General features: G+C 51.3%; 1 protein-coding gene across 4 annotated transcripts in view; it reads right to left on the minus strand.

Moving 5' to 3' along the window:
• Positions 1–1,320: 1,320 nt before the first annotated feature.
• Positions 1,321–23,149, minus strand: part of cspg5 (chondroitin sulfate proteoglycan 5) — a 44,755-nt gene continuing 22,926 nt past the window's right edge. The window contains exons 3-5 of one of the 4 annotated variants that reach the window (XM_031903797.1): positions 18,999–19,187; positions 10,439–10,592; positions 1,321–2,646 (exon numbers count right to left, since the gene is read on the minus strand). In XM_031903797.1, coding sequence (XP_031759657.1) covers positions 2,485–2,646; positions 10,439–10,592; positions 18,999–19,187 — 505 coding nt within the window. In that variant the 3' untranslated portion in view covers positions 1,321–2,484. Of the gene's footprint in view, positions 2,647–10,438; positions 10,596–18,998; positions 19,188–23,149 lie in introns of all 4 variants that reach the window. The other 3 variants (XM_031903799.1, XM_031903796.1, XM_031903798.1) reach the window with 3 other exon arrangements.

A 23,149-nucleotide genomic window follows, 5' to 3' on the forward strand; every position in this document is an offset into this window, starting at 1 on the left:
CAAATAAAGTCATTGAACTTGGAATCCACAACGTGAAGCCTCTCCCATTGGCTGGAACAGACTAAACCTGCCCCAAAGAGCATTCGGCTGATTCCTTCTAACCTACTTCTGCTGCTGGGAAAAGCGGATTAAAGGGCGGGATTAGTCCAGTAACCTAAAGACATTGGATTACTTTACGGTAAGAGGGTCACGTGACCTCAGCTTGCCAAAAGCCGACTAATACCCCACAGCCGGTTCTATCCCTCCCATCATGTCAAATGTATAGAATATCTGTGTATATCTGTTTAGTCTCTATAGTATATGTTGTTGCCTCACCGGGGGGCGTCTAACTTATAATTCTTTAATATAAGGATTTAACTTATTCTTTATATTTTCCCTAGAACCCAACTCTCTAATGGCAGAGAAACCCTGACACGAGGGTTATTAATCCAACAATATGGGGGGATCAGGATCTCTGCCCTGAGCCTTCAGTTGGGGGGGGGGGGGGCAGATATACTGGAACTGTGGATGGCAGTCACCCATCTTTAAGCCCAGATTTGTAACAACAAAAGTTATTTCTGCAGTTGACATAAGCTCAACATGACGCATTTCATGCTTTCCTTGGCCATAAGCTCTTGTCAGTGTCGGACTGGCCCACCAGGATACCAGGAAAACTCCCGGTGGGCCGAGGTGTCAGTGGGCCTCATGCTTCTAACTATTTGCTGGAGTTGGACTGGTCCATCGGGGATACCAGGAAAACTCCCGGTGTCAGTGGGCCTCTTGCTTCTAACTATTTGCTGGAGTTGGACTGGTCCATCGGGGATACCAGGAAAACTCACGGTGGGCCCAGGTGTCAGTGGGCCTCGTGCTTCTAACTATTTGCTGGAGTTGGACTGGTCCATCGGGGATACCAGGAAAACTCCCAGTGGGCCCAGGGGTCAGTGGGCCTCGTGCTTCTAACTATTTGCTGGAGTCGGACTGGTCCATCGGGGATACCAGGAAAACTCCCGGTGGGCTGAGGTGTCAGTGGGCCTCTTGCTTCTAACTATTTGCTGGAGTCGGACTGGTCCATCGGGGATACCAGGAAAACTCCCGGTGGGCTGAGGTGTCAGTGGGCCTCTTGCTTCTAACTATTTGCTGAAGTTGGACTGGTCCTTCGGGGATACCAGGAAAACTCCCGGTGTCAGTGGGCCTCTTGCTTCTAACTATTTGCTGAAGTTGGACTGGTCCTTCGGGGATACCAGGAAAACTCCCGGTGTCAGTGGGCCTCTTGCTTCTAACTATTTGCTGGAGTCGGACTGGTCCATCGGGGATACCAGGAAAACTCCCGGTGGGCCCAGGTGTCAGTGGGCCTCGTGCTTCTAACTATTTGCTGAAGTTGGACTGGTCCATCGGGGATACCAGGAAAACTCCCGGTGGAGGTTCAAAGAGGAGCAAAGATACCAGGAATAATAAAGAGATTAAATGAGCAAAGGAATAATACTTTAAAGAGTGGGCCCATGCTCCAAGGTTTTCTGGTGGGCCCCTAGAGTTCCAGTCCAACACTGGCTCTTGCCCTATAGATATCTGCTAGGGAAAGCATGAAACGCGGCAGGTTGAGTTTATGTTACATTTAGAAATAACTGTTTCAAGTCTGGTTTTAGGATGGCTTTTCTGTTTTGTGTAATTCCCAGTTTCTTTAAAGCTTGACTAGAGGGTATAGTTTGCCTTTAAACTGAGAAACATTCTACAGCACTAAGCGGTACGAGAGTGGGCAAGGGTGGTTGGTTGGACCGCTGCTACATGGGTGTTCCTTGATGTGCCAGGGGCAAGTGCTGTTTGTTTCCAGGGTGCTTGGTGGATTCCGGATGTAGGCCGAACTCAGCACCCAAAGGAGACAGAGCAAGGCGTGAAAGGGTGAACTTGCTCCATCTGCTGCAGGTTCTGCATTGCTCCTAGGCCAGGAGACCACCAAACAAGCAATACAGGGGGAGTGACTGAGACCCCAAAGTAGGGGCACCCATAGAATGTTAAAGACTACCAACACCTGGAGATCCTCAGGTCCCACCCTAAAGCAAAGCCTTCAAAGACACCTAAAATATTCTGACTCATGAGCAACCCTATTGGCCACCGGTAGGAGACATCACCAGGGGCATCTTGCCTTAACTAGTCAGTATGAGCCGAACGCCTCTATATTAATCATATCAACTGTACCTTAATGCATTCATGGAATGGAGACATATGGGGTTAACTCCAGTCTGGCCCACGGTTGGTACGCTAGAGCGCACCTTCTCCAAGACTCTGCACCAGCGTTATGCCAACCTCTGTACAAAATACACCAAAGCATGCCAGGGATTTGGGGGGCACATTAGAGGGTGTGGTATGGAAATGATACATTAACACTGTCAGTGCTGGAGGCGGACTGTGATTGGTCCTCTCGTGAGGTCCTTCAGCACTGGAGAAGTTAAGTCAGAGAAGACAACACGGAGTCACCTTCTTTTATCCAACAAACGCTTTCGTCCTTCCTCATGTCAAGTTGTTCAGGACGCAGTTAACGTCCGCAATATCGGGGTCCCCTTTGCCGCTGTCGTGCTTGGGAGAGAGAGAATTTTGGATGTTGAATGGCTCCTCATCCTTCAGGCAGGCTTTGGGGAGATCCTGCACCTTCTGGGGGGCATTGGGGTCCTCCTGTGGGTACAAAGGCAGAGAATGTGAGACAATATGGCAGCCATCTGACGTTGAGGTGCTGCGCCCGGATCCCCGAAGCCTTTAGGCTGGAAATCTCTCGCTGAGTGAAGGGAGGCGCATAGGAACAATGCATTGCGGAACAAGAAGATACAGAAGCCCCTATTGCCATTATAGACCCGGCTCGTTCCATACGCTGCTTCAGCCTGAGGGAAAGCCCTGCAACAGGAGTATTATTATATATGCACCCCAATATTCCCATTAAACACAGGGCGCTTGTCTCTATTCAAACGTCTGGGCACGACAGAAACCCCTGCTTGGTATTAAATGGCAATAAACCAGATAACTATGGAAATAATGCTCTTCTCTGCTCTAGAGGGAAACAGGAAGGAGAAGCCATTGGAAATCATTATTACTATAAATCACGTGTGAACTGAACCAGTGAGCTGACCTAGTTCTGTAGTCGCTGGCTGCACAATCTGCACGCAAGCTCTTGTGACTAGGGGACTGCTGGAGAGCTCTATGGGTATATACTCAGGGGGCTGCTGGGGAGCTCTATGGGTATATACTCAGGGGGCTGCTGGAGAGCTCTATGGGTATATACTCAGGGGACTGCTGGAGAGCTCTATGGGTATATACTCAGGGGACTGCTGGAGAGCTCTATGGGTATATACTCAGGGGACTGCTGGAGAGCTCTATGGGTATATACTCAGGGGGCTGCTGGAGAGTTCTATGGGTATATACTCAGGGGGCTGCTGGAGAGCTCTATGGGTATATACTCAGGGGACTGCTGGAGAGCTCTATGGGTATATACTCAGGGGACTGCTGGAGAGCTCTATGGGTATATACTCAGGGGACTGCTGGAGAGCTCTATGGGTATATACTCAGGGGACTGCTGGAGAGTTCTATGGGTATATACTCAGGGGGCTGCTGGAGAGTTCTATGGGTATATACTCAGGGGGCTGCTGGAGAGCTCTATGGGTATATACTCAGGGGGCTGCTGGAGAGTTCTATGGGTATATACTCAGGGGGCTGCTGGAGAGCTCTATAGGTATATACTCAGGGGGCTGCTGGAGAGTTCTATGGGTATATACTCAGGGGGCTGCTGGAGAGCTCTATGGGTATATACTCAGGGGGCTGCTGGAGAGCTCTATGGGTATATACTCAGGGGGCTGCTGGAGAGCTCTATGGGTATATACTCAGGGGACTGCTGGAGAGCTCTATGGGTATATACTCAGGGGGCTGCTGGAGAGCTCTATGGGTATATACTCAGGGGACTGCTGGAGAGCTCTATGGGTATATACTCAGGGGGACTGCTGGAGAGCTCTATGGGTATATACTCAGGGGACTGCTGGGGAGCTCTATGGGTATATACTCAGGGGACTGCTGGAGAGCTCTATGGGTATATACTCAGGGGACTGCTGGGGAGCTCTATGGGTATATACTCAGGGGGCTGCTGGAGAGCTCTATGGGTATATACTCAGGGGGCTGCTGGAGAGCTCTATGGGTATATACTCAGGGGACTGCTGGGGAGCTCTATGGGTATATACTCAGGGGGCTGCTGGAGAGCTCTATGGGTATATACTCAGGGGGCTGCTGGGGAGCTCTATGGGTATATACTCAGGGGGCTGCTGGAGAGCTCTATGGGTATATACTCAGGGGGCTGCTGGAGAGCTCTATGGGTATATACTCAGGGGGCTGCTGGAGAGCTCTATGGGTATATACTCAGGGGGCTGCTGGAGAGCTCTATGGGTATATACTCAGGGGGCTGCTGGAGAGCTCTATGGGTATATACTCAGGGGACTGCTGGAGAGCTCTATGGGTATATACTCAGGGGGCTGCTGGAGAGCTCTATGGGTATATACTCAGGGGACTGCTGGAGAGTTCTATGGGTATATACTCAGGGGACTGCTGGAGAGCTCTATGGGTATATACTCAGGGGGCTGCTGGAGAGCTCTATGGGTATATACTCAGGGGGCTGCTGGAGAGCTCTATGGGTATATACTCAGGGGGCTGCTGGGGAGCTCTATGGGTATATACTCAGGGGGCTGCTGGAGAGCTCTATGGGTATATACTCAGGGGACTGCTGGAGAGTTCTATGGGTATATACTCAGGGGACTGCTGGAGAGCTCTATGGGTATATACTCAGGGGGCTGCTGGAGAGCTCTATGGGTATATACTCAGGGGGCTGCTGGAGAGCTCTATGGGTATATACTCAGGGGGCTGCTGGAGAGCTCTATGGGTATATACTCAGGGGGCTGCTGGGGAGCTCTATGGGTATATACTCAGGGGGCTGCTGGAGAGCTCTATGGGTATATACTCAGGGGGCTGCTGGAGAGTTCTATGGGTATATACTCAGGGGGCTGCTGGAGAGCTCTATAGGTATATACTCAGGGGGCTGCTGGAGAGCTCTATGGGTATATACTCAGGGGGCTGCTGGAGAGCTCTATGGGTATATACTCAGGGGGCTGCTGGAGAGCTCTATGGGTATATACTCAGGGGGCTGCTGGAGAGCTCTATGGGTATATACTCAGGGGGCTGCTGGAGAGCTCTATGGGTATATACTCGGGGCTGCTGGAGAGCTCTATGGTATACTCAGGGGGCTGCTGGGGAGCTCTATGGGTATATACTCGGGGCTGCTGGAGAGCTCTATGGGTATATACTCAGGGGGCTGCTGGAGAGCTCTATGTCTATATACTCGGGGGACTGCTGGAAAGCTCTATGGGTATATACTCAGGGGGCTGCTGGAGAGCTCTATGGGTATATACTCAGGGGGCTGCTGGAGAGCTCTATGGGTATATACTCAGGGGGCTGCTGGAGAGCTCTATGGGTATATACTCAGGGGACTGCTGGAGAGCTCTATGGGTATATACTCAGGGGGCTGCTGGAGAGCTCTATGGGTATATACTCAGGGGACTGCTGGAGAGCTCTATGGGTATATACTCAGGGGGCTGCTGGAGAGCTCTATGGGTATATACTCAGGGGGCTGCTGGAGAGCTCTATGGGTATATACTCAGGGGGCTGCTGGAGAGCTCTATGGGTATATACTCAGGGGGCTGCTGGAGAGCTCTATGGGTATATACTCAGGGGGCTGCTGGAGAGCTCTATGGGTATATACTCAGGGGGCTGCTGGAGAGCTCTATGGGTATATACTCAGGGGACTGCTGGAGAGCTCTATGGGTATATACTCAGGGGGCTGCTGGAGAGCTCTATGGGTATATACTCAGGGGGCTGCTGGAGAGCTCTATGGGTATATACTCAGGGGGCTGCTGGAGAGTTCTATGGGTATATACTCAGGGTATATACTGACATTTAGTCAGTCCCCAGTTGCTAAAATAAAGTATATGGAGCTATGGCTGTAAGCAGTAACCCTGCTATAGTTCCATTGTTGTCACTGACCCCCAAATTCCAGCCTCAGTGGCCTATAGGTCGGGCCCCAGGGCCCCGGTTTTGACCAATTCTAAGGAGATCAGCCGCAGTTTGGGAAGTTCAGCTGTAAAGTGACTGTAGTATTTAATGGACGTGACTGAACCTTATTTTCCCCTATTGATTTCACAGGATTATAAACTCCTCCATTCAACTTGAGAGTGCAGGCAGCACAGACTCCAAAGAAAGTCAGCTCTTCTGCCAACCCCCACAGCCTGGTGCTGATCAGATCCACCCACCCCCTTCATCTGATTGGACCGTGGGGGAAAAAGAATCCTTACTTTGGAGTAGTTAGTAGTGAATAGGATTTCCCATCAATGTGCATTAAATATACAGTTATCCCAATATATCCACTGTAATACAGCTTTTTTACTTTATATACAGTATATATACTGTATATATATAATCCTATTCACTATCTATTCTATAATAAAGATCCTTTTCCCCCCAAGGTCCAGTCAGATGAAGCCAGGGGTGGGTGGATCTAACCCATATATATATATATATATACACACACCAGTGTTGCCTGGTATAGAGTGTAACGTAGGCAAAAGGTATAACTAATTGTGCACATTACGCTCAGTCAGTTCAGCCAAAGCATAATCGTTATCCTGAGGCCTAGTTTCACCCTGGAGCCTGGCTAGCGTTGCCTAGCAACCCGGGATTCTGCTCAGTCTAATAAATGGGCCACTGAGCATGTAACAGGGAAGGGCTGAGCAGCTCTACTGTGTATACATTTCCCAATACATTGCCTTCCCCTCCTTACTCTGTAGCTCTATGGAACCAGCACTCAATAAAAATATCCAATAACCAAAGGAAACGGCTGATTTATTTTCTTTCTCTCATTGGCACAGAGCGTAGCTGCCTGGGATTTAGCTACTCGGCCCTGATAATACACAGCGTGTTGGGCACCCCATGGCCTGGTTATAGCACATCTGACATATATTAAGGCAGTATATACATTATTTACAGGATATTCTCTTAGGAGAGACAGTATGAGGTTTGGGCTGTTATGCTCCCAGAATCCTCTGTATATTTATAGGGGTGGGAGATGCCATACCGTTCCCCTCAGACAGTATCATATAAGGCCATGGGTTAGTGTGCGCCAAGAACATTCCCCTGTGTTTATTTTAATTGTGGGTGCTCCCATACTGTTTCCTTTAGGGTGATGCGCTTTGTCACCCAATTACACTCCCCGCAGGTAGCAAAGGGCCCCCGAAAGTACTTTCCGTGACCGTAGTGGCACTGGGTGGGTCCCTAGATGCACCCATATTATTATACAGGGTTGGGGGAAGTGGGACTATTTTTAAAGGGGGGCAAATATGAGTATGTGAAAATGGGTGTGGCCTGGCCACTCTGGGGGGCTGGACGATAGACAGGAGAGGTCCGTCAGCCCCAGCAGAGGAAGAGACACCCCCTGAGAGACCCGGTGTGGGATGTGGCTGTCACTTTAACAGAACATGGCTCTGCGCTGAGAGGCTCTGCTGTGGGGAAGCAGTTTGGCACCAATAACAGTTACATAAATAGCGCAATAATAGATCCCCTGGCAGCCATTACTCCTTTATGGGCAGCAATTACACCGCTGCATTAACTGCCACACGTCTGCCTGAGAAGCTGATGTGCCTGGGTGGGTATACTAAAGCCTGCCCCAACTGCCCATAGTAACAAGTGCCCCCACTGCCCCTAGTAACAACTGCCCCTAGTAACAAGTGCCCCCACTGCCCCTAGTAACAAGTGCCCCAACTGCCCATAGTAACAAGTGCCCCCACTGCCCCTAGTAACAAGTGCCCCCACTGCCCCTAGTAACAACTGCCCCTAGTAACAAGTGCCCCCACTGCCCCTAGTAACAAGTGCCCCCACTGCCCCTAGTAACAACTGCCCCTAGTAACAAGTGCCCCCACTGCCCCTAGTAACAACTGCCCCTAGTAACAAGTGCCCCCACTGCCCCTAGTAACAAGTGCCCCCACTGCCCCTAGTAACAACTGCCCCTAGTAACAAGTGCCCCCACTGCCCCTAGTAACAAGTGCCCCCACTGCCCCTAGTAACAACTGCCCCTAGTAACAAGTGCCCCACTGCCCTAGTAACAACTGCCCCCACTGCCCTTAGTAACAACTGCCCCTAGTAACAAGTGCCCCCACTGCCCCTAGTAACAACTGCCCCTAGTAACAAGTTCCCCCACTGCCCCTAGTAACAAGTGCCCCCACTGCCCCTAGTAACAAGTGCCCCCACTGCCCCTAGTAACAAGTGCCCCCACCGCCCCTAGTAACAAGTGCCCCCAGGCAGGTAATCTAGCTATATAGTCACGGGGCAGGTTCCAGGTTTTAGTATGATGGGACCCCCCTGTAATCTACAAAGCAGGTTAGGAAGGGTTAATCCTATGTCTGACTATGCAGAACTACAACACCCAGAATTCTCAGCTCTAATAGGACTACAGCGGCTTGTGTAACCGGCGTCACATTCACCATCAGATTCCAGATGGGCCCTGGGGGTCCTCCTGCAGGTCCTCATTCCCAGGGCAGCGGCCCCTCCGCACAAACAGACAGACAGAGAATGATGAGATGGCAGCTGGTACTGCCCATGGGACACCCAGAACAAGGTAACAAGAGGGAGAAAGCGCAACAGAGACAACATTGCATTTGCTACAGGCTGCAGCACGGGGGGGGGGGGGACATGCACGGGGGGGGGACATGCACGGGGGGGGTCACAAGGCACATGCAATAAAAGCAGGTTTCACTTCTTACCGAGGAATCTTTGTATCTATTTCTCATTATTTTATTAAAAAGCCTAAAATAAGGTTAAATGGTGAGACCCTGAAGCAGCCAGACGCTCCTGGATTCCCCATGCATCACTAACTGTCACTTTGCAGAGAGGGCTATTCTGAGACAGTTTGCAATTGGTCTTCATTTTTATTACATGTATCTTTTGAATCATTTATCTTTTTATTCAGCAGCCCTCCACTTTGGCGTTTCAGCAGTTATCTGGTTGCTAGGGTCCAAATTACCCTAGCAACCAAGCAGTGGTATAAATGTGAGAAAGGAATGTGAATGAGAGGGGAGCCTGAATAGAAAGACAAGTAATAAAGAGTAATGATAAAACTGGAGCCTAAAAGAGTAATTTTTTGGCTGCCGGGGTCAGTGACCCCCATTTGAAAGCTGCAAAGAGTTCACCTGTAAAGGTGAACCGCCCCTTTATGGAAACCCTTCCCTGGGCACAACCCTCTGTCTGGTTGAACCTGATGCACATAAGTCTTTATTCAGCCTCTGCTGCTGCAGTCAGAGGGCTCTTTCTTCTCTATACCCCCTGCCCAAGGTGGAACTGCCCCCCTCCCCCTCTCAGACCCAGGTCCCTTACCTGTAAGCAGCCAGGGGGGGAGGGGCAGGGAGGCAGTGGGCTGGACTAGAACTCATGAAAGCTTACAAGGGCGGGGGCAAAAAGTCTCAAAACTCTGATGGAAGCTCAAGAGGGAGGGGCAATGAATCTATAACTGACTCAGTGGGCTGGACTAGAATACTCTAACAGTGGGTGGGACTAGATCACTCTCATGGAAACTTACAGGGGAGGGGCATGGAGTCTTCAACTGATGCAGTGGGTGGGACTAGAGCACTCTCATGGCAGCTTACAGGGGAGGGGCATGGATTCTTTAACTGATGCAGTGGGTGGGACTAGAGCACTCATGGCAGCTTACAGGGGAGGGGCATGGAGTTTTTAACTGATGCAGTGGGTGGGACTAGAGCTCTCTCATGGCAGCATACAGGGGAGGGGCATGGATTCTTTAACTGATGCAGTGGGTGGGACTAGAGGATACTGATGGCAGCATACAGGGGAGGGGCATGGATTCTTTAACTGATGCAGTGGGTGGGATTAGAAGGTACTGATGGCAGCATACAGGGGAGGGGCATGGAGTTTTTAACTGATGCAGTGGGTGGGACTAGAGCTCTCTCATGGCAGCATACAGGGGAGGGGCATGGATTCTTTAACTGATGCAGTGGGTGGGACTAGAGGATACTGATGGCAGCATACAGGGGAGGGGCATGGATTCTTTAACTGATGCAGTGGGTGGGATTAGAAGGTACTGATGGCAGCTCAGGGACAGGGAGTCTATAAAACAACCAGTGGGCGGGACTAGATCACTCCTTGATATTTTTGACGCACCAATCAGAGTTGATTCCAGGATTTGAGACTCGGAATATAATAAAAACACCTGGAGCCTTTCCTTGGCGCTCTCTACACACTGACTCTTTCCTGGCAAAGGTTCCCTGAGAGTGCCAATATGCCTGGGGCATTGTGCCCCCCACCCCCCGGCCCACCCCCGCAGTCGAGAGAAGGCTAGAAACATGCAGAAGGGGAAGACATGAAACGGGCAAGTTACCTGACAAATAACGTTATCATAGTAAGCCAATGCGCGGGCATGGGGGGAGAGGTTAGATGGAGTGTCGCATAGTTTCCTTACATTTGGGTGCGAGCCTTCGGCAATGGTGGACAGAGAAAAGTTATCGTTGTGGAGCTCGGAAGGAGTCCTGTACCTGCTGGGAGAGGAGACACAGATTAGGCACAATCAGGGCACAGACGGCACAATCCCGGCACAGACGGCACAATCCCGGCACAGACGGCACAATCCCGGCACAGATGGCACAATCAGGGCACAGACGGCACAATCCGGGCACAGACGGCACAATCCCGGCACAGACGGCACAATCCGGGCACAGACGGCACAATCCCGGCACAGACGTCACAATCCGGGCACAGACGGCACAATCCCGGCACAGACGGCACATCCCCGGCACAGACGCCACAATCCGGGCACAGACGCCACAATCCGGGCACAGACGCCACAATCCGGGCACAGATGGCACAATCCCGGCACAATCCGGGCACAGACGGCACAATCCCGGCACAGACGGCACAATCCCGGCACACAGGCAGCTGTAGCCCAGGCCAGGCAAACCCAACTATTGTATTTGCCCAGCTGCCCCCATCCCGGCAGGCACAGCACAGGACCAAGGAGTCCATATGTAGATACAGTATTCATATCATTGGGTGAGATGGAGACAGTAGGGCAAGATGGAGACAGTAGGGCAAGATGGAGACAGTAGGGCAAGATGGGGACAGTAGGGCAAGATGGGGACAGTAGGGCAAGATGGAGACAGTAGGGCAAGATGGAGACAGTAGGGCAAGATGGGGACAGTAGGACAAGATGGAGACAGTAGGGTAAGATGGAGACAGTAGGGCAAGATGGAGACAGTAGGGTAAGATGGAGACAGTAGGGCAAGATAGGGACAGTAGGACAAGATGGAGACAGTAGGGCAAGATGGGGACAGTAGGACAAGATGGAGACAGTAGGGTAAGATGGAGACAGTAGGGCAAGATGGGGACAGTAGGACAAGATGGAGACAGTAGAACAAGATGGAGACAATAGGACAAGATGGAGACAGTAGGACAAGATGGAGACAGTAGGACAAGATGGGGACAGTAGGACAAGATGGAGACAGTAGAACAAGATGGAGACAATAGGACAAGATGGAGACAGTAGGACAAGATGGAGACAGTAGGGCAAGATGGAGACAGTAAGGAAAGATGGAGACAGTAGGGCAAGATGGGGACAGTAGGGCAAGATGGAGACAGTAAGGAAAGATGGAGACAGTAGGGCAAGATGGAGACAGTAAGGAAAGATGGAGACAGTAGGGCAAGATGGGGACAGTAGGGCAAGATGGAGACAGTAAGGAAAGATGGGGACAGTAGGGCAAGATGGAGACAGTAAGGAAAGATGGAGACAGTAGGGCAAGATGGGGACAGTAGGGCAAGATGGAGACAGTAAGGAAAGATGGGGACAGTAGGGCAAGATGGGGACAGTAGGGCAAGATGGAGACAGTAGGGCAAGATGGAGACAGTAGGGCAAGATGGAGACAGTAGGGCAAGATGGAGACAGTAGGGCAAGATGGAGACAGTAAGGAAAGATGGAGACAGTAGGGCAATATGGGGACAGTAGGGCAAGATGGAGACAGTAGGGCAAGATGGGGACAGTAGGACAAGATGGAGACAGTAGGGTAAGATGGAGACAGTAGGGCAAGATGGAGACAGTAGGGCAAGATGGAGACAGTAGGGTAGATGGAGACAGTAGGGCAAGATGGGGACAGTAGGACAAGATGGAGACAGTAGGGCAAGATGGGGACAGTAGGACAAGATGGAGACAGTAGGGTAAGATGGAGACAGTAGGGCAAGATGGGGACAGTAGGACAAGATGGAGACAGTAGAACAAGATGGAGACAATAGGACAAGATGGAGACAGTAGGACAAGATGGAGACAGTAGGGCAAGATGGGGACAGTAGGACAAGATGGAGACAGTAGAACAAGATGGAGACAATAGGACAAGATGGAGACAGTAGTACAAGATGGAGACAGTAGGGCAAGATGGAGACAGTAAGGAAAGATGGAGACAGTAGGGCAAGATGGGGACAGTAGGACAAGATGGAGACAGTAGGGTAAGATGGAGACAGTAGGGCAAGATGGGGACAGTAGGACAAGATGGAGACAGTAGAACAAGATGGAGACAATAGGACAAGATGGAGACAGTAGGACAAGATGGAGACAGTAGGGCAAGATGGGGACAGTAGGACAAGATGGAGACAGTAGAACAAGATGGAGACAATAGGACAAGATGGAGACAGTAGGACAAGATGGAGACAGTAGGGCAAGATGGAGACAGTAAGGAAAGATGGAGACAGTAGGGCAAGATGGGGACAGTAGGGCAAGATGGAGACAGTAAGGAAAGATGGAGACAGTAAGGAAAGATGGAGACAGTAAGGAAAGATGGAGACAGTAGGGCAAGATGGGGACAGTAGGGCAAGATGGAGACAGTAAGGAAAGATGGAGACAGTAAGGAAAGATGGAGACAGTAGGGCAAGATGGAGACAGTAAGGAAAGATGGAGACAGTAAGGAAAGATGGAGACAGTAGGGCAAGATGGGGACAGTAGGGCAAGATGGAGACAGTAAGGAAAGATGGAGACAATAGGGCAAGATGGAGACAGTAAGGAAAGATGGAGACAGTAGGGCAAGATGGGGACAGTAGGGCAAGATGGAGACAGTAAGGAAAGATGGAGACAGTAAGGAAAGATGGAGACAGTAGGGCAAGATGGGGACAGTAGGGCAAGATGGAGGCAGTAGGGCAAGATGGAGACAGTAGGGCAAGATGGAGACAGTAGGGCAAGATGGAGACAGTAGGGCAAGATGGAGACAGTAAGGAAAGATGGAGACAGTAGGGCAAGATGGGGACAGTAGGGCAAGATGGAGACAGTAGGGCAAGATGGAGACAGTAGGGCAAGATGGGGACAGTAGGGCAAGATGGAGACAGTAAGGAAAGATGGAGACAGTAGGGCAATATGGGGACAGTAGGGCAAGATGGAGACAGTAGGGCAAGATGGAGACAGTAGGGCAAGATGGAGACAGTAAGGAAAGATGGAGACAGTAAGGAAAGATGGAGACAGTAAGGAAAGATGGAGACAGTAGGGCAAGATGGGGACAGTAGGGCAAGATGGAGACAGTAAGGAAAGATGGAGACAGTAAGGAAAGATGGAGACAGTAAGGAAAGATGGAGACAGTAGGGCAAGATGGGGACAGTAGGGCAAGATGGAGACAGTAAGGAAAGATGGAGACAGTAAGGAAAGATGGAGACAGTAGGGCAAGATGGAGACAGTAAGGAAAGATGGAGACAGTAAGGAAAGATGGAGACAGTAGGGCAAGATGGGGACAGTAGGGCAAGATGGAGACAGTAAGGAAAGATGGAGACAGTAGGGCAAGATGGAGACAGTAAGGAAAGATGGAGACAGTAGGGCAAGATGGGGACAGTAGGGCAAGATGGAGACAGTAAGGAAAGATGGAGACAGTAAGGAAAGATGGAGACAGTAGGGCAAGATGGGGACAGTAGGGCAAGATGGAGGCAGTAAGGAAAGATGGGGACAGTAGGGCAAGATGGGGACAGTAGGGCAAGATGGAGACAGTAGGGCAAGATGGAGACAGTAGGGCAAGATGGAGACAGTAGGGCAAGATGGAGACAGTAAGGAAAGATGGAGACAGTAGGGCAATATGGGGACAGTAGGGCAAGATGGAGACAGTAGGGCAAGATGGAGACAGTAGGGCAAGATGGGGACAGTAGGGCAAGATGGAGACAGTAGGGCAAGATGGAGACAGTAGGGCAAGATGGAGACAGTAGGGCAAGATGGAGACAGTAGGGCAAGATGGAGACAGTAAGGAAAGATGGAGACAGTAGGGCAAGATGGAGACAGTAGGGCAAGATGGAGACAGTAGGGCAAGATGGAGACAGTAAGGAAAGATGGAGACAGTAGGGCAAGATGGGGACAGTAGGGCAAGATGGAGACAGTAGGGCAAGATGGAGACAGTAGGGCAAGATGGAGACAGTAAGGAAAGATGGAGACAGTAGGGCAATATGGGGACAGTAGGGCAAGATGGAGACAGTAGGGCAAGATGGGGACAGTAGGGCAAGATGGAGACAGTAGGGCAAGATGGAGACAGTAGAGCAAGATGGAGACAGTAGGGCAAGATGGAGACAGTAGAGCAAGATGGAGACAGTAGGGCAAGATGGAGACAGTAGAGCAAGATGGAGACAGTAGGGCAAGATGGGGACAGTAGGGCAAGATGGAGACAGTAGGGCAAGATGGGGACAGTAGAGCAAGATGGAGACAGTAGGGCAAGATGGAGACAGTAGAGCAAGATGGAGACAGTAGGGCAGGATGGAGACAGTAGGGCAGGATGGGGACAGTAGGGCAAGATGGAGACAGTAGGGCAAGATGGAGACAGTAGGGCAAGATGGAGACAGTAGGGCAAGATGGAGACAGTAGGGCAAGATGGAGACAGTAGGGCAAGATGGAGACAGTAGGGCAAGATGGAGACAGTAGGGAAAGATGGGGACAGTAGGGAAAGATGGAGACAGTAGGGCAAGATTTGGTGAGTGCTTATTTGTACCCTGGGTACCCCTGGAACTATAGCGGGGTGACTGTTACCCCAATGTTTCTATATATCTGTAACCTTGTTATGGGCTAAGGGGGCCCAGCCTGAAGGCCAGTTAGGGGGGGATTTGGGGTGAGTGCTTATTTGTGCCCTGGGTACCCCTGGAACTATAGCGGGGTGACTGTTACCCCCAATGTTTCTATATATCTGTAACCTTGTTATGGGCTAAGGGGGCCCAGCCTGAAGGCCAGTTAGGGGGGGATTTGGGGTGAGTGCTTATTTGTGCCCTGGGTACCCCTGGAACTATAGCAGGGTGACTGTTACCCCAATGTTTCTATATATCTGTAACCTTGTTATGGGCTAAGGGGGCCCAGCCTGAAGGCCAGTTAGGGGGGGATTTGGGGTGAGTGCTTATTTGTGCCCTGGGTACCCCTGGACCCCCGAGGTTAGGGGTGCAAGGTGCAGTTAAGAGGGAGTGAGGGTGGGAATGTGGAAGAGGGTGGGGGCAGTGAAACTTTGGGGGGCCGTTATATTAAGGGCAGATACAGTTACCGACACGGGGGGGGGGGAGTCTGGATCAGAAAAGGAAACTGAGACACAGAAGCAGAAAGAGACGGGGGGGGGCAGGGACTGAATGCTAAACATACACAAGACACAGTGCCGTTTGGCTGTCTATGCAAAGCTGGGAGTTGTAGTTGAACAACAGATGGAGGCTTTTCGCCCGACTGCAATGAATGTGCCACTGACTGGGGCAGGGACTAAAGAATAATCTCAGGAAATCGCTGTAGGATACGTTGGCGCTATATAAATATGGAGTTATACAGGGTAACTTGCCCTTGAGCACCAGTAGCCATGGAAACAGAGCCCAACACTCAGCCCAGATAATATGAGTCTGTGTTTAGTGCCGGTGCCGGTACTGATCCACTTTATAAGTTCAATTGTATCGTTGGCTTCGTGTTCCTTTATTCTACATGCAAAGTGCATTAGCCCCACCCACCGGGAATATCGACCCCATCCACCGCCATTCTTGCTGCAGAAAGCTGGAATGTTTCTAGAGGTCACGCAACTGTCTGGGGCTTCAGCAACTGTTTGTGTTAAACGCAAAATTAGCCTCACACCGACGGCACCACAATGGGCCCCTCCGCCTGGCAGCACATCCACAATAGCCCCTTCCCCGACTGTCACCCCTTCCCTCCCCAACTGCCCCGACTGCCACCCCTTCCCTCCCCAACTGCCCCGACTGCCACCCCTTCCCTCCCCGACTGCCACCCCTTCCCTCCCCGACTGCCACTCCTTCCCTCCCCAACTGCCCCGACTGCCACCCCTTCCCTCCCCGACTGCCACTCCTTCCCTCCCCAACTGCCCCGACTGCCACCCCTTCCCTCCCCAACTGCCCCGACTGCCACCCCTTCCCTCCCCAACTGCCCCGACTGCCACCCCTTCCCTCCCCAACTGCCCCGACTGCCACCCCTTCCCTTCCCAACTGCCCCGACTGCCACCCCTTCCCTCCCCAACTGCCCCGACTGTCACCCCTTCCCTCCCCAACTGCCCCGACTGCCACCCCTTCCCTCCCCAACTGCCACCCCTTCCCTCCCCCACTGGTACATTATCCCTTATAATACATGAGTGATACTCAGAGTTCCCTGTATAACTCAGCCTGCAGCCTTGTGCCTTTATATGGGCACAGAACCCCTCAGTGACTGCTAATATCCTTATCATTTACAGTAGGGGGTACATTATCCCTTATAATACATGAGTGATACTCAGAGTTCCCTGTATAACTCAGCCTGCAGCCTTGTGCCTTTATATGGGCACAGAACCCCTCAGTGACTGCTAATATCCTTATCATTTACAGTAGGGGGTACATTATCCCTTATAATACATGAGTGATACTCAGAGTTCCCTGTATAACTCAGCCTGCAGCCTTGTGCCTTTATATGGGCACAGAACCCCTCAGTGACTGCTAATATCCTTATCATTTACAGTAGGGGGTACATTATCCCTTATAATACATGAGTGATACTCAGAGTTCCCTGTATAACTCAACCTGCAGCCTTGTACCTTTATATGGGGGGCACAGAACCCCTCAGTGACTGCTAATATCCTTATCATTTACAGTAGGGGGTACATTATCCCTTATAATACATGAGTGATACTCAGAGTTCCCTGTATAACTCAGCCTGCAGCCTTGTGCCTTTATATGGGCACAGAACCCCTCAGTGACTGCTAATATCCTTATCATTTACAGTAGGGGGTACATTATCCCTTATAATACATGAGTGATACTCAGAGTTCCCTGTATAACTCAGCCTGCAGCCTTGTGCCTTTATATGGGCACAGAACCCCTCAGTGACTGCTAATATCCTTATCATTTACAGTAGGGGGTACATTATCCCTTATAATACATGAGTGATACTCAGAGTTCCCTGTATAACTCAGCCTGCAGCCTTGTGCCTTTATATGGGGGGCACAGAACCCCTCAGTGACTGCTAATATCCTTATCATTTACAGTAGGGGGTACATTATCCCTTATAATACATGAGTGATACTCAGAGTTCCCTGTATAACTCAGCCTGCAGCCTTGTGCCTTTATATGGGGGGCACAGAACCCCTCAGTGACTGCTAATATCCTTATCATTTACAGTAGGGGGTACATTATCCCTTATAATACATGAGTGATACTCAGAGTTCCCTGTATAACTCAGCCTGCAGCCTTGTGCCTTTATATGGGGGGCACAGAACCCCTCAGTGACTGCTAATATCCTTATCATTTACAGTAGGGGGTACATTATCCCTTATAATACATGAGTGATACTCAGAGTTCCCTGTATAACTCAGCCTGCAGCCTTGTGCCTTTATATGGGCACAGAACCCCTCAGTGACTGCTAATATCCTTATCATTTACAGTAGGGGGTACATTATCCCTTATAATACACGAGTGATACTCATTGTTGGTTGCAGGTTACAGTGAATAACCAAGTTCCTATAGTGCAGGATTATATTAAGAGTGCAAGCTCACGTGCCCAGCAGGATGAAGGCCCAGGGAATGTACAAGCCATGATACAGTAAGGTGATCATATTTCATGGATGAGATGAATCAATAATTCAAATAGAAAAGCTTCATTATTTCCCACTGCAGTGAATAAATACAATTAGACTATTGATTATTTAAGTGCTTATGAAATGGGGCTTTGGGATTCGCTTACTGCGCGTAATGCTGCACTCAATAGGCCAGTGCTGCACTCAATAGGCCAGTGCTGCACTCAATAGGCCAGTCCTGCACTCGACAGGCCAGTGCTGCACTCGACAGGCCAGTCCTGCACTCGACAGGCCAGTCCTGCACTCGACAGGCCAGTCCTGCACTCGACAGGCCAGTCCTGCACTCGACAGGCCAGTGCTGCACTCAATAGGCCAGTGCTGCACTCAATAGGTCAGTGCTGCATTCAATAGGCCAGTCCTGCACTCAATAGGCCAGTCCTGCACTCGACAGGCCAGTCCTGCACTCGACAGGCCAGTCCTGCACTCAATAGGCCAGTGCTGCACTCAATAGGCCAGTGCTGCACTCAATAGGCCAGTGCTGCACTCAATAGGCCAGTGCTGCACTCAATAGGCCAGTGCTGCACTCAATAGGCCAGTGCTGCACTCAATAGGCCAGTGCTGCACTCAATAGGCCAGTGCTGCACTCAATAGGTCAGTGCTGCATTCAATAGGCCAGGGCATTAAAGGTGGTGCCAGAGCAGGTGACAATAATATCATAGCTCTCTAGCAGTTGTTGAACTACAGCTCCCAGAAAGCTCCCCAAAAGGCTTGTTTATTAGGGGGAGGATGTTACTGCTGCTCTGGTCTGCTGAACTCAATAGGCCAGTTCTATTTAGGCAGCAATAATGTACCCAGAGCCCGTGTGACCCAAACATTAGGCCCTTGACTACAACTCCCAGCAGCCCCTCTACCCCGAGTCTTACTCACTTTCTTTTCCTCAGTTTGTAGTTCTCAGTTTTAAGCAGGTAGAGCTTCTTGGCAAAGAAGACGGTCATCATGAAGAGGAGGAGGACCACCAGCGCCGCCGTGCCAACCGCCACGCACATCACCTGGAAATCCGTCACGATGGACTCGCAGCGTATGCCCTTGTGCCAAATGTAGTCCTGTGTGTTGCACCTGGAAGGCAAGAATTATTCTCATTTATTGCGCTGTGAGGTTAATGTGGCCTTTATGTTGAACTCATGGAGCCATGCTGCCCTCTGATTGGATGAGGGGCTGCCAGTCTCACTGGGAGCAATCACTCCCCCATAAAAGGGCATTTGTTCCATGGCCGATTAACTGTCATGATGCAGACTACACTGATTTCTAAGCACTAGAGTTTTCTAAGCATTAGAGTACATTAACCCCCATCACCCCCCAGTGACAACTACAGGATAATTCTTGGGCAGTTCTGGGACACGCAAAGCCATTGGTGCTGGAACTGAATGCCAATCAGAACATGTGGGTTCCTTATTTACCAGGTTTCACTGGGATCAGATGTTGTTGCACTGCAACTCCCAGTCTTCCACCATCCGCTGGCAGTTGTTATGGGACGCACATTACCCATGCCCACCCTGAGAAGTAATGAATTGGAAACCAATCTGCAATTTCATTTCTAGTGCCCCCATGTACCCACTCAATAGCCCCAATGCAGTATCCCGCGGCAACCAAATGAGCACTGAAAGTAAGGCTCTGATTGGAGCACATTACTTCACTGCTGCAAAGTAAGGACTCACATGAATGAACTTGTGGGATGGCTTTTGCTCCACCTTCTCTGTAAACTCACACACCTGAATGAAGCAAAAGCCATTGGCTAAAAATCGATGGGGTGGGCGTGGTCAGAACGTTCACAGACTGCCTTCTGGAGGAGGAGTCTCCTGGGATAAAAAGAGTAGGAGGAGCTACAAATTCTCAAATGCTGCTGTCTCCATTGATACTGAAATGGCCAATCATGTCCCTTTTGGGTCAATATTCCTGAGCAGGATCATAACAAATCTGCCAATCAGATTGTATTAGTACAATAGAAAATGTACCCCCAAGGATCCCCACCTGAGTCTGGGGGGGCTGATCCACCGTTTGTTACCCCAGAACCAGGCCCGGCAGCGCCATGAAGCCCACGTGTTGGGCCTACAGAAGCCCATGGCTATTAATGTCCACGCGCATCAGGAGATGATAAGAGGTTTCTGAAGGGCCTCAAGGTGATTGAGATGAGAAACAAATGGATTTATTCGGCCCAATGGGATGTAAGGAGGGGGCAGAATGTGGCCGGTAGGTCAGGGGGGACTCAAGGGCAGGGGAAAGGCACCGGGACGGACAGGGGAAAGGCACAGGGACGGACAGGGATTTCCTCACCCCGAGGGGCCGGAAACTGGGGGAGCAGACTGGACAGTAACGACTTTAAAATGAATTAACCCTCCCCCTGTAAGCTGCCATCAGAATGTTATGGTCCCGCCCACTGCTTGAGTCACAGACTCCTGCCCCTCCCCCTGTAAGCTGCCATCAGAATGTTATGGTCCCGCCCACTGCTTGAGTCACAGACTCCTGCCCCTCCCCCTGTAAGCTGCCATCAGAATGTTATAGTCCCGCCCACTGCTTGAGTCACAGACTCCCGCCCCTCCCCCCTGTAACCTGCCATCAGAATGTTATAGTCCCACCCACTGCTTGAGTCACAGACTCCCGCCCCTCCCCCTGTAAGCTGCCATCAGAATGTTATAGTCCCGCCCACTGCTTGAGTCACAGACTCCCGCCCCTCCCCCTGTAAGCTGCCATCAGAATGTTATAGTCCCGCCCACTGCTTGAGTCACAGACTCCCGCCCCTCCCCCTGTAACCTGCCATCAGAATGTTATAGTCCCGCCCACTGCTTGAGTCACAGACTCCTGCCCCTCCCCCTGTAACCTGCCATCAGAATGTTATAGTCCCGCCCACTGCTTGAGTCACAGACTCCTGCCCCTCCCCCTGTAAGCTGCCATCAGAATGTTATAGTCCCGCCCACTGCTTGAGTCACAGACTCCTGCCCCTCCCCCTGTAAGCTGCCATCAGAATGTTATAGTCCCGCCCACTGCTTGAGTCACAGACTCCTGCCCCTCCCCCTGTAAGCTGCCATCAGAATGTTATAGTCCCGCCCACTGCTTGAGTCACAGACTTCTGCCCCTCCCCCTGTAACCTGCCATCAGAATGTTATAGTCCCGCCCACTGCTTGAGTCACAGACTCCTGCCCCTCCCCCTGTAAGCTGCCATCACAATGTTATAGTCCCGCCCACTGCTTGAGTCACAGACTCCTGCCCCTCCCCCTGTAAGCTGCCATCACAATGTTATAGTCCCGCCCACTGCTTGAGTCACAGACTCCTGCCCCTCCCCCTGTAAGCTGCCATCAGAATGTTATAGTCCCGCCCACTGCTTGAGTCACAGACTTATGCCCCTCCCCCTGTAAGCTGCCATCAGAATGTTATAGTCCCGCCCACTGCTTGAGTCACAGACTCCTGCCCCTCCCCCTGTAAGCTGCCATCAGAATGTTATAGTCCCGCCCACTGCTTGAGTCACAGACTTCTGCCCCTCCCCCTGTAAGCTGCCATCAGAATGTTATAGTCCCGCCCACTGCTTGAGTCACAGACTTCTGCCCCTCCCCCTGTAAGCTGCCATCAGAATGTTATAGTCCCGCCCACTGCTTGAGTCACAGACTCCTGCCCCTCCCCCTGTAAGCTGCCATCAGAATGTTATAGTCCCGCCCACTGCTTGAGTCACAGACTCCTGCCCCTCCCCCTGTAAGCTGCCATCAGAATGTTATAGTCCCGCCCACTGCTTGAGTCACAGACTTCTGCCCCTCCCCCTGTAAGCTGCCATCAGAATGTTATAGTCCCGCCCACTGCTTGAGTCACAGACTCCTGCCCCTCCCCCTGTAAGCTGCCATCAGAATGTTATAGTCCCGCCCACTGCTTGAGTCACAGACTTCTGCCCCTCCCCCTGTAACCTGCCATCAGAATGTTATAGTCCCGCCCACTGCTTGAGTCACAGACTCCTGCCCCTCCCCCTGTAAGCTGCCATCAGAATGTTATAGTCCCGCCCACTGCTTGAGTCACAGACTTCTGCCCCTCCCCCTGTAAGCTGCCATCAGAATGTTATAGTCCCGCCCACTGCTTGAGTCACAGACTTCTGCCCCTCCCCCTGTAAGCTGCCATCAGAATGTTATAGTCCCGCCCACTGCTTGAGTCACAGACTCCTGCCCCTCCCCCTGTAAGCTTCCATCAGAATGTTATAGTCCCACCCACTTCTTGAGTCACAGACTTCTGCCCCTCCCCCTGTAAGCTTCCATCAGAATGTTATAGTCCCACCCACTTCTTGAGTCCTGCCCACCGCCCCTCTCCATATAAACTGTCACGTGGAACTACAATCCCAAACCTGTTTTCCATTGGATTCCCCATCCCAGGAGCTCAGAACAAAACCTCACAACCCCCCCCCCCCCCCCCCCGGCAGGTCCGGTGATCTTTCCCCTGAGCCAAATCCCGAGCAGATGGGCCGAGATATTCTGAGCCTTTATAACTCCAATTACACTAAGATGGGCTAACGAGGGGCCTGTCCCTGCCAAATGCAATTAGGATCTTGGCAGGAACCCTGGTGGGAACCTACTGGGTCAGTGCTAAATCCCCAGAGTCACAATGCAGGTTTGTCCCTGGTACCGACCCACCGGGAATTCATTCTACTCTCTGCCCCGGGGGGAAAGCTCCGCCATTATGAGGCCACTTTCATCCTCCAATCGCTCGCAGAGATTGGCAGCAGCGCCTCAAACTAATACTAAGGGAACTCTGTTGTGTAGCTATGTGCCCCCCCTCACTGTCCCACCAGTACCCCCAATATTATTATTATATCCCCCCACTGCTACTATAGGCACCATCTCTCCCTACTATACCTGCTATCCCACAGCCCCAGTCCCTTCCCAGAGGCTATTATCCCCCCCACTGCTACTATAGGCACCATCTCTCCCTACTATACCTGCTATCCCACAGCCCCAGTCCCTTCCCAGAGGCTATTATCCCCCACTGCTACTATAGGCACCATCTCTCCCTACTATACCTGCTATCCCACAGCCCCAGTCCCTTCCCAG

The sequence above is a fragment of the Xenopus tropicalis genome, chromosome 6 (assembly GCF_000004195.4).
Source record: "Xenopus tropicalis strain Nigerian chromosome 6, UCB_Xtro_10.0, whole genome shotgun sequence".
NCBI lineage: Eukaryota > Metazoa > Chordata > Amphibia > Anura > Pipidae > Xenopus > Xenopus tropicalis.